Genomic DNA, 12,483 nt, shown 5'->3' on the forward strand with positions numbered 1-12,483 from the left:
ATCGCCTCAAATACGTGTTCCGTCCATCCATCAATTATCTGAATAACTAAAAGGATGGTTAAACTTAAACCGAAATGTTGCTCAGCCGACGGAAATCTTTGCGGTGGCTGTGGGTATCGCGAAGCCGGCCGTGCGGGGAGCTGTGGTATCAACAAATCCTGCAGTGGAACGTCACACACACGCCCCTTCCGCGATCGAAGATGCCCATTGGTTTATTTCGTCATATGTCACCTGAATCTATTCCCTCACTGGACAAACGGGTTGTCACTCATCGCGCTTCGCGAGCGAGTTGACGTAATCTCGGTGAATCAAGACAGTTTATCAATTCTCTCCGCCTGGCTGCAGATTGACGCCCGTCTTTTCATCTTTAAGGGGGAAAAAACGATCTACAAGTTGTCCTTGGCCTCGATTCGAGCTCCAATCAGCGGAAGACACCACTAGAATGGGCTTTTTTCGCCAGAGTGGACTTTACGACAGTTTGCCCGCTTGCGCATTCTGATAGAAAAACAACACGTTTGACGTCCGCTAGCTTAATCGTTAGTACTTGCCGCTGCCCTATGCTGTCGGCGCTGCTGGAGTGACAGTCTTCGAAGGTGAGTAAATACAGTCAAGTTCCTAATTTAAATCCCCCAATGTCACCCCTAAACGATGTGGTTATTACTCAGTAATACCAGGCATTTGTTCGTGGTTTGGCCAGTGAGCATTAGCCAGCTATAGCTTGTCCCAGACGGGCGGGTGTGTGGTGGTGTCTCCGGACCGTTACACAGTCCCTTTCCCAACCTCAATATTAAAACCTAAATGCCTTGTATATTTTACTTTGTATTTTATTTGCTGACAAATACGTTGACTTTCTAAATATTTCCGACGCCGGATTGGAGTCGTGTCACATATGTTAAATCCACAGACGTGAACGATGCGCTGATTAATAGTGCCGACAAGAAAGAAAGACGAATGCGATAACAAATAAGTGATGTCCTGTCATTTCCATTCAATGCCATTCACTTTAGCCGCTCACGTACGGTTCATCGGGGACAATGCGTCCGTGCTGTGCTGCTAAAAAAAGCACCCGGCTGCATCCTGTCGCACTATTCAACAGCATACAGCAGCGGGGGGTTTCGCTCAGTGCTCACATCGTTTTTTTTAATGGAAAAAAAGGTACAAACACTTTGCCCTCAGACAGTTCTAAAAGGTTCGAGATGCAGGCCTGGTCCACCGTCCTTCCGGAGCGCCAAGCCAACGGGCTGGATAGAATTTCATGGGCGTATGCTTTAACAAGTATGGCTGACTTGCAAGCTTATGGAAAGTAAAGATTTGTTTCGAGTGGATGCATAACGCCGTCCCTTTACGAAGTTTTCTTCTGATGGCTTATGCTTGGTATTGGTAATTGGCTTTTGGTTGAAGCTCATGCAACACTTGTGAAGCCCCCCCCGCCATTCGCTGGGGTTAACAAAAAAATTGCAAGTAATTTACCTTTCAAAAATGTTTACAATTATGTATATTAATAGTTTGATCCGAAATAGCCCCCCTCTCCTATGATCCCAAGCCCTTTAATATCAACTCAAGCTTACCCATAATAAATACTTGCAGCTCACAGACTATTTGAAAAAAAATGCCCCGGATGTACCTTGAAGTCTCTCTTTAACTACCTCTCACAACACAGGTCAGTTGAGACTTCAAGCTAATTCCTTGTCACCAATTTCTAATTTCCTCTCATCTCTAAGTGTTCTAGAAAAAGCACAAAAACATGAGTGAATGCTTGCAAATGACTCTTTTTGTAGACAGGCACATTGTTATTTTTGTGCAGAGGCAAGTCTAGTTAACCGTGCTTGGGAATTTGGCACACAGCCTTGCGCCACGCTGGATATTCCAGCATTTTTTACTATACGCACCTGGCGCGCCGAGCACTTTGATAGTAGACTATAATTTAGATCAGCTAAAAGCAGGTCTAAGTTGTGACACAAGTGGTGTAGTGCGATTTTGGTGGATTTCATCAAGGCACACACGGGCAAACACGTGCCGAGCCATTTTTGTCAACAGTTGTACTCCTGTCATGCATTCAGTATTTAACGAGAACATTTTCTTCATCCTGTAGGAGGGAGGCCACACAACGCATTTTACTTGGAGATTGTCCCGCACCGCCAACATGTCCGGGGCGTCGGTAAAAGTCGCTGTTCGAGTTCGACCCTTCAACTCCAGGGAGACGAGCAAGGATTCGAAATGTATCATTCAAATGCAAGGCAACACTACGAGTAAGTCTCCCACCATATGCACGCCTGGGCCATGTTCATGTATGCTCAGTGAGCTTTTACACAGGCTCACACGCACAAACAGAGGTGCGCACTCACACTATAAATTTCCCTTCATCGAAAAACATGATACAACAGCATTAATTTTGATATATTATGAGCATTTGTTGGTTGGTAGAATGGCACGGCGGGCCGGATCCAATGCCCTTGGCGGCTGCATATAACCTAGCAGCTGTACTTTCTGAGTCCTTACACTCCTATGTTGCCATCATTTGGGCCTTTTATCAGTGAATAAAAACAGTTGGGGACAAACAGGGCTGAAGAGAAATAAAAAGGCTCAGAGGGTGACATTCCTCCTCCGCCTCCAAAGGGGCCTGCATGCCTGAGGAGTTTTTGTGTGGGAAATGCTGAGTTGGTTTGTAGCAGGACAGGCAGGAGCTGCAGCGCAGCCGGACTGTACCCCTTGATTCACCAAGGCTTCCTCCCTACATTTTCTATGGTGTTTTTTTTTTTCAATGGCTATGTGAGTGGCATATTTTTTATGGTTTGATGTGGCTTCTTGTATCATATCGCTTTTTACAGGGGTTGTAGAGCTGAATGATTAAACACTGTGCATATGTCCAGGACTTAACAAGTTTACCAGCTGAACACTTTTATTCGCTTGTAAATTTCACAACAAATTCAAGTTAAGCCAAGTGTTAATGGGTTCCACTCAAGGGGATATTTTTTCAACACGCACAATACAATGAAACCGATGAGGTTGAGCATAATCTATTCGGGTATGGTCTGATGTGTTACATTTAAAAAGCACATGTTCCTATTTTAACTGATGAAAATAGAAACACACTGCTACCATTGTAAATATTTTTGTTTTAGGTTGTAAACATGATTTACTGCCTCCTAGTATTATTAAGATATTAAAACACTAACTCTAAAGGCAAATTTTGGTTGTCATCAAAGTTGCCTCACGGATGCGCCTCACGTGTCCCCCTTTTTTTTTTTAACCCGTCACACAAGCACAATACATTGTAACTTAGGTAACATCAACGAGGTAAGCACTAACTATATTGTTGATCATTTGTAAAGGAGTTAAAAATGAGATGAAAACACTGTTTATGGGCACGTTATTGTTTCTGATGCTTTGAGAAATTACTGCAAGAGAAGGATTAATCTTGCGAATGTGGCATCCTCTTTAAAAAGAACGGTAAATGTAGTTGACATATACGTTGCAGTACGTTAAGGGCATTCTTTATATCTCTCTATATATATATCACTTGAAAGATTTGGCAAAGCAATTAAAATAAAAGCACAGGCAACGATAAATGGACAAGAATGTCTTTCATGGTCTTGTGATCGAACGTGTGTAGATTTTTGTGACTGTGAGTCATCAGGAGCTGGATGCCGCCAGCTTCCATTTCAGTGCTACTTCCTCTTCCATCTGAGACATGATCTGAAGTCTATTTCGCATGAACATCCATTGACCCGGTAACACCAAACTATTCTCCCAACTGTGAATTTGTTCTCTGTCAGATCAGACTCATTAGACTAAGCCTCCATAAATCTATGCCAGTTTCTCAAAACAGTTATGGCTGACTTGCTTTATCCCTCCGCCAAAGAAAGCTCTGTGTGAAATTCAGCGTGTCGGTTCTCCTTGTTCTTTGTTTTTTTTTGTTTTTTTTTAATCATGCCCATATCCTTTTTGAGTGAGGTGCTTGCGTGTGGTCCATTGCAGAACTGCAGTGGAATTTGTAGCGTTTTGGTGGCTTGGATAGCCTTTACATCGTCCTTTTTTTTTATCGTCCTGCACACGGGCAGATTGCACAGTAAAAAGGGGTGCTGGCAGGCAGCCACGCTTTCACTTCATTGGAGCCTCATTGCAGATGGTATGCCAAGAATGCTATCTTATTAGAATGCTGAAAAGCTCAACCTACCTAGTAAAACACACTAACACACACACTTTCATATATATTGTCAAGATTCGTATTACATTTGATGTACTTGGATTATCTCGTCCAAAGCCTGTATACACGGTACTAACACGTTCACACATTTTTCAAGATGATTAATTTAGGTCACTGGAGCTAATGGTCAACAACAAGACAAATAATGGTTTGGCAGCCGGTGAACAAGCACGTCCATACAGTAAGTGAGACATCATAACTTAAGTGGAACTGTGGATGTGCATTTGACAGCATTTCCACAATGGACCTGCTGGAAATTAGCAATGAATCAATTGTTACTTTTGAAATATTGGTTTTAATGGCATGAAAGAGTCTCTCCGTGAATATTCCGACTCCTGTGGCAGCGTGGGCTCACGTCCCACTCCGTGACGCTGTGAATGTGACATGGAATGCTTGTCTGTTTCTACTGCGTATGTACTCTGCAACATATCTGGCGACCAGTCCAGGGTGTCCTCCGACTTCTACCTGCAGTCATCTTTGAGAGACTTCAGTTCCCTGTGACCCTAAAAACAGGATAAGTGGGACAGAAAAAAGATGGATGGGTGGCTCTTAATGTCGTTTACAACCAACAATTCCAGAGAGGAAAAAGTTAAAAAATGAAGCAAAGTAGAAATGCTAAATACATGTATAATTTTTTTTCTTTTGCGGATTTTGTTAACGTTGATGATTATCAGCTTTTCTACTGAAAAAAAAGGCACATTCCGCATTCTTTTGGATTGATATTTTGCGTTTTCTTAAAAAATTTTTTTTTCGTTTTCTGTTAACCCATCGTAATATGGTTATAAAATCGTTATTGAGATATCATAAGAATATGGCGATTAGACATTTTGTCCATATTGCCCAGCCCTAGTGTCGTCGAGACTGTGACGTTCCCCTCATTGTCTGTGTCGAGAGTGTATTGTGGGGCTGTTTGTGTCAAGAACACTGAAAAACAGACAGCTCGGGGGCAAAGGCAGGATATGCCGTCTCCCTCTCTCTGCCTCACTTGTCTGCTCTTCATGCATGCAGGGTTGTCAAGGATCGAGTGCTAGCAAATTGATTATTCACTGTTCAGGGAACGTGTCCAAGGCCTCTGCATGCAGGCAGGCAGGCCGGCAGGCAGGCAGGCTTCAAACAAGTGAAGGCCTCTTCTGAGTGGAGACACATACTCTTACAAAGCAGGGCTAATATCATTAGAAAGGGATGATGCCATACGCTTATTGATATTGCCCGTGTTTCAAATGGCATCCAGAGCCTGCCTTCATTAACTCATTCAGTACCGGCCAATTCTAGACCAAGTCTGAAAAGACGTTTAAAAACGTCTTTGGGAGTGAATGAGTTAAGGGTCTGATGTTTTCTCCATGTCGGCCTCTAGATTGTTACGTAACTCATGTTATGTTCCCGGTGAGCTGCCTTGCATCTATGGATGACCAAAAATGGTCAACAGATCATACAATCAGTGAAGTGCTGATTGTAGTGAAATACGTGAGTGCGTGTGTGTATTGGGGGTGGGGCGTCACGCATGATTTGTTTGGAATGGGACTGCAAATGCTTTTGAAAAGACACCAGTGTCACCCAATGTTGTGTCTTTGAAGTACATGTTAGGGAATGGGACCCCACCTCTCAAGATGAGCAGAAACTAATTGTCAAAGCGAAAGTCACCGACGATTAAAATGTCACCTGTCAGATACATTTCCGATGAGGGTCATCAATGAGTGCCGTGCGCTGACATAAAATCAAGCTGTTTTTATTTCACCTGAATGTGGTACTTCCCGGTCAGGATCCCATCTTTTGGATGCCGGTACAAGTATGGCATATCATGGATCTGCTGAACCTTCCGCAGACAGGCCCGATTGACCCGATTAGAAGCAGTAAATCCACAGGCTTGCCTCGGAATGCCACGCCCTACCGCCGTAATCCCCGTGACCCTTGTCGGTGTATGCTGACACTCCGGGGTGTCACATTCCTCATTGGCTCATGCTGGGATTGGCTTGGACCAACACACATGTGCCCACGTGCGCCACTCGGAGAGCGGCTTGACATTTAAGACTGACCTCCTAATGAGGGGGTGGGCGGGGGTTGCGGCACTGCTGGCAGATGTCTGTGTCTGTTATCAGTGCACGCTGTGTGTGTTCTAAGACTCTCGAGGCACTGGCATAATTGCGTCCTGCTGACTGCTTCTCAAGAAATCATTTATTTTAATTCAAGAGCTAGATACGGAAAATACCTGTAGATTAAGCTTCGATAGAAATCGATTGATTCTGAATGTTTTTCACTCCAAGTTGAAGTTGAACACTACCATCCATCCATTCATTTTCTATTCCACTTGTCCTTATTTAGAATCGCAGTTGAGCTGGAGCCACTGCAGTTGACTTTAGACGGGAGGCGGGCGTACATGTTGAAAAAGAAATCAAATTTATATCTACGGACAATGTAAAGTCTCGATTGGAACTAACACGAATGGTTTTCATTGTGCTTAATAGAAACCGAAATTAAAGGCGCACCAAAATGAAAATTCGTGGCCGAAACTGAAAACCAAAAATGAGGAACCCAATGCCGCAAAAAAATAAAAATAAAATCCCATCATGATGATTTTCTGCACCTCGACACTCCATCGTAACCCCCATCGCGACTCCATCGCGGCATTTATATGTGTGACCATTCACTTGAATTTTTCCAAGAGCAACTATTGCTGAAGTTTGCCAGTGGATCCTGACAAAAATCTATTTTTACCAAGCACTGCTGCGTGATGAAGAGGACTGCACAAGCTTGTCTGCAAATTTGCCTCATGTGAAAACGAGGGAGGCTGAGAAAGTGTGCTAACAAAAGAGGGGCTTTCCTTTTTGACACTGATGGGTGGTTTGCTGTTTTAATGCACAGAGGGCGGAAGATGACTTTTATGGGAGGTCACAATGTAATTAACTGTGCTCGGCATTGTTTGGGGGGGGGTTTATCGGTGTATAAGGTAATAAGTTAAAAAAAAAAAGCATGAGTGACCTCTATTTCTTTGCAAAGATCCCAAACGTGGAGACCCGTGGCTAATAAAGCAAAGCAGCCAATACATATTTGTTTTTATGACTAAACTTTGAAGTCAAGATGGCGCCCGAGTCGGCAGCCGTCGGCAAGTGCTCTTGTGAGCCTTGCTTTTTTTGTTGTTTTTTGTTTTGTTTTGTCACTTTGTGTTTGTTGTTACGTCGTGTGGACCTGATGTGGACTTTTTTCAGCATTTTTTGGCCACCACATTCATCAAGGGGGAAACTCTGTGCTTGGTGGTTGCGCCTTCTCGGCAGCATGGATATACCAGCACTGTCGGCGCCATTTGACTGTCGTTGCTGGACAGTCCCGGGGCGCTTGTGTCTTGCGCCTGTAATGGGCAGCATTTTTCACAGCCCCGCTTTGTTCAGCGGAGAGATTGGTGCTGTTGAACGGTCTGCGGCTGTATGGATGTAAGGCTTGAGGAGCCGACGATGAGAAGAAAGGAGCGTTAGCGCGGAGCGCCGATGCGGATGTGGAACTGGGAGTCGCGGCTTGGAATTGAAGTGGATTTACATGGAACAGGAGATGTGAGCCAATCTCTTTTTCGTCAATGGACGCTATAGCTTCGCGTTTGCTTTCAAAACTTAGCTTGTAGCAGACGTGTGCACATTTTCAGCATGACGTCTCTGATCCACTGGTGAAAGGACACTTTGTTCCTCTCCTCTTTCATCTATAACTGCTTCAGACAACAAAGTGTATGCAGAAAAGTGGTGAAGATTGCACGACTGTCTGTGTCCTGTGTTGTGTTGTGTTATTTTTGTTATTTTGACTTCAAAATTGCGCCGCGTGAGTGGCTGCCTTTCCAGCAGCTCCTATATTTTGTTGTTCTACTTCTTCCTTTCATAACTTTGCTGCTGTGAATCGGGAATTTCTCCATTGCGAGACTAATAAAGGTTTTCTTATGTCGCTCTACTGGCTTTTAATCAGGTGCTCTTTGCAGGGGACTTTTGGCTCTGGGCTCATTTCCCCGTGTCATGGCAACACCTTGACAGTTCACCGGGCCCCCCGAAGCATGTTTGCGCAATCCCAATATCCTGTTTCGGCCATGTTGTTTCAGTGACAAAAGTCTTTTGGACCGAAACCAAACATTTTCCATTTTGGCCCAAAAATTTTACTGGCCATATTTCGGTGCATCTCTAAAATGAATCTGCCAATGTCCAATGATCTGTGAACCTAAATAGACCTGTCAATAAATAGACCTGCATCTGAAATGACATTTTTTTAATTAAACTGAGCTGTAGAGATTTTGTACTAAAATGCTACCAAAAATAGACTGAGTGACTCTTGAAAAACGGAAAGCAAACCAAATTGAACGTAATAAGCAGTCTCATTTCCATCATCCAAGTAGTTCTTCCTTTGTGTTGGGCAAGACTTGAGCCGCGCTACATTTTTGCTCACCTCATTGGTGTTGTGCTCACTGTCCATTTGAGCCCTTGATGGCGCTTGAATGGATACTGAGTCGGAGCTGACTTGTGAGTTGGGGGAGGGGAAGCTGTGGAAGCAGCCACATGAGCAGAGGCGGTGAAAGTCGTGCGCAAGCTTTCTTCACATGCAGGGTAGCGTGACGTAGCATCACAAGCTGTCTCGCAGCTTCTGTTTGTACATTTGAACAAAAAAAAGATGAAGGGACTGATGCTGCTGTGTCACTTTGAATCAGACAATCAGATTGCTGATTGAAGGGTGTTTTTGTGGAGCTGGATGTTAAATGTTCAAAAGGATTAAGACAAGTCAGTCTTAGTGCCACATTTCATAAATTCCACTCATGCAATTGTCATTTTGTGGCTGGTAGATATTTTGTAGATTCACTTTTTTTTTTTCCTGGGCAACTTTCTATTCAACTCACTGCAGTTTAATGAAAAAAGATTGGACCTAATAATAACAGAATGCTAAATGTGTCTGTTTAAATAGACTTGTAACGCATTCAATCAGTGCAATGGTTGTTCGAGAATGTCTACTCTGTATGACAAAAGAGTCTTGTGTTATATTGTGGTTTCCTCTTTAGGGGAAATTCTTAACAGTGGTATACAAAAGGAGAGCAAGTAGGTGACTGAACAAGGCTTGTTTATTCATGGGCTCGTATTGTGAGTGAACTGCCATTACACAAAAGCAGCACTCACTAATTTCTAATCAGATGCTCTGAGGGGCCTGTTTGACCAAGCAGTACCCATTTGACTTTGAAAACAGAATAGGTGGCTTGTACGTGAAGTCATTTTTCCTTTTAGATTTTTTTTTCGCTCACCATCTTGAGTGGATAGATTTCGACTGCTTGCGTTTCATTGCACAACAATGCTTTTCGGTTGCTCCTTAATATGGTGCACTCTTGCTGCGTCATTGGGTGTTACGCCAGGAGCAAGCAAGATCGATGTTTCTTTCAGATTCCAAAGGTAATTATGCACCAGGCGCGAGACACAGAAGAAATCTCTAAAGCACAGCAAGCCGAGTCGCTGAATAACATCGCCCGTGCAGACCTCCTTGGCCAATCCATAGTTGGGGCTCATGTGTCCACTGAGTTTGTTTACTTTTGAAATCGCAGCAATAGTTTCTTTTATACAGACAACAATAAAAAAAAGCCATATTATATAATACTAAACTGCAAGCTCATTCATGAGCAAGCTAGCTAGCAGACGAGTCCAAAATTAGCCAAAAGCTAACGCGTGGAGGCAAAACAAACCCAGATCGCTGCTATTCACATAAGTGAATAACAGTAAATTGTTTGCTGCTGAAGTGGGATGGAATAAATCACTAGTTGAATCAGAATTACGACATTCCGATCATTTGTCTGTTTCACTGTCACTATTAAAGTCACAGGAACGAGTGGTACATTACCAGCACAACAAATGCAGCACTGAAGTTGACCATACCCCAAAAAGTTAACATGAAGCTTTATCGCCACATTATTATCTTTAATAATGTGCAGATAAAGTGCCACTACTAACATTTTTTTCCATCATAGAATAACAAACGTCCACTTTACTGAGTGATAACCTCTTTGTGCAATTGAGTTACGTGTCCAACATTAACATCTGCGGTAGAAAAAAATGTCCTGACAAAAGGCCCTTGCTCTGAGATTAATTTCAGCAACCTACAGAACAAGAAACATTCCAAAGTGAAACAATGCTGTAAAGAACTGAAAAATAACCAAATCAGCAGTGCCGTTGTGTTATTGTCTAGCAATGTAGATTAACACAAGATTGGTCGAGATAACCAAGTGGTGAGCAGAAAAGAAGAACAGAAAAAAAACACCATGCCATTCATGATTCTTGTCGATATCACAATGTCGTCATGAAGTACTGGACTGTGTCATATTCCTCTTGTGCCGTTGATCCATTCCGGTGGGTTATACTGCACCACATATACCTTGTGATTGAAAACATGGCAGACACTATTTACTGTTCCAGACGTTACCTTGGCAAAGCAAAGTGAAGTGAACATGGCTCTACTAAGGCAAATCTTTGCCAAAGACAGCTAATGGTCCGTTGTACCCCGCCTCCATTACCTTCACTTTGTTTCTTTGCAGAGCTTGAGTGAAGTAGTTGGGCATTTTCCCACACCCAAGAATGTGAGTGTGTTTTTGTAGTGTTTGTGCCCAAACCGACGCTGCTCTTTTTCCAGACTGTTTTGTTCGAGCTTCCTCCCACAGTCTGAATACTGAATTCTTAGGGCGACTGCACCATTTTACAGTCCAGGCACGGTGAGCTGGGTGGGCACGATGCTCATTCTTTAATACTCGTGAGTAAATTTTCAGAGGTGAGTGGAATGTTTGAAAACCTCAAAGAATAAGACTGCAGAACTGACCCTTAACCTTTTTTTAAGCGTTTATAATTCTTTTGTAATGCCGCTGTGGGATAGCAGGAAAAAAGCAGATAAATAAAAAGGGACACTCGCATTCCTTTCCACCTATCCAGAAAATGTCTAAAATATGCCCGTCATCTGATGTTAGCTTGAGAATGGGTTTTTTTTCCCCCCTGATGATGATGTCACAGTGCTTACGTAAAGCCTGACAGCATTTAAAGCGATACTCAGGGTCCTTGAGTTGCAGCAAGCTCAGAAAATCCAGGTCACTGCTTTTCAAAACGGGCTGCTGTTGTTAGCAGTGAATGTGAGCGTTTCTGTGTTTATTTCCCCACGTCAACTCTGAATAGCCCAATCTTCACTTGAATCATATGATGATCTTCAATCTGGCACACAGATAAGTGGCAAGATGAGTTTGGACTTTGAATTGCGATTGGACCCGATTCCAATGAAGTTGGGACGTTGTGTTAAACATGAAATAAAACAGAATACCATAATGTGCAAATCACGTTTAACCTATATGTAATTGAATGTATTACGAAGACAAGATATTTCATGTTCAAACTGATATACTTTAAAAACGCAGATCATTGTGTCAAGGAAATCACTACATGGGCTCAGGAGCACTTCAGAAAACCATCCATCCATCCATCCATCCATTTTCAGATCCGCTTATCCTCACAAGGGTCTGCGGGGGGTGCTGGAGCCTATCCCAGCCGTCTTCGGGCAGTAGGCGGGGGGACCCTGAACCGGTTGTCAGCCAATCGCAGGGCACATAGAGACAAACAACCATCCTCGCTCACACTCACACCTAGGGACAATTTTGAGTTTTCAATCAGCCTGCCATGCATGTTTTTGGAATGTGGGAGGAAACCGGAGTCACAGTGCTTACGTAAAGGTATGGAGAAAACCTGGAGAAAACCTACGCACGTCCAGTGCAGGTACGTCTGCACTGTGAGGTCAACGCGCTTACCACTGGACCACCGGGCCGCCACCTTCAGAAAACCAATTTCAGTAAATATAGCTCGGCGCTACTTCCATAAGTGCAAACTGTACTATGCAAAGAAAAAACGCCATTCATCAACAACATCTAGAAACGCCGCTGGCCTCTCTTGGCCCGAGCTCATTTAAAATGGACTGATGCAAAGTGGAAAAATATTCTGTGGCCTGACGAGTCCACATTTCAAATTGTTTTTAGAAACGGTGGACGTTGTGTCCTCTGGGCCAAAGAGGAAAAAAAAAATCATCCAGACTGTTTTGGACGCGAAGCTCAAAAACTAGCATTTGTGATGCTATGGGACTATATTAGTGCCAATGGTATGTCAAACGTACATATCTGTGAAGTTCCCATTAATGCTGAGGTACATGCAGCCATCCAAGTAACATTTTTATCATCTACGTCCTTGCTCATTTCAGCAAGACAATGCCAAACCACATTCTGCATGTGTCACAACAGCACAGTGATAAAC

General features: G+C 43.3%; 1 protein-coding gene across 14 annotated transcripts in view; it reads left to right on the forward strand.

Moving 5' to 3' along the window:
- The first annotated feature begins 305 nt into the window (after window positions 1–305).
- Window positions 306–12,483, forward strand: part of kif1b (kinesin family member 1B) — a 58,652-nt gene continuing 46,474 nt past the window's right edge. For all 14 annotated transcript variants that reach the window (XM_086109141.1, XM_086109157.1, XM_086109201.1 and 11 more), the window contains exons 1-2: window positions 306–593; window positions 2,093–2,249. In XM_086109141.1, coding sequence (XP_085965267.1) covers window positions 2,144–2,249 — 106 coding nt within the window. In that variant the 5' untranslated portion in view covers window positions 306–593; window positions 2,093–2,143. The remainder of the gene's footprint in view (window positions 594–2,092; window positions 2,250–12,483) is intronic.

This window comes from Hippocampus guttulatus, chromosome 1 (assembly GCF_054856545.1).
Source record: "Hippocampus guttulatus isolate MCC_2025c chromosome 1, RoL_Hgut_1.0, whole genome shotgun sequence".
Classification (NCBI taxonomy): Eukaryota; Metazoa; Chordata; class Actinopteri; order Syngnathiformes; family Syngnathidae; genus Hippocampus; species Hippocampus guttulatus.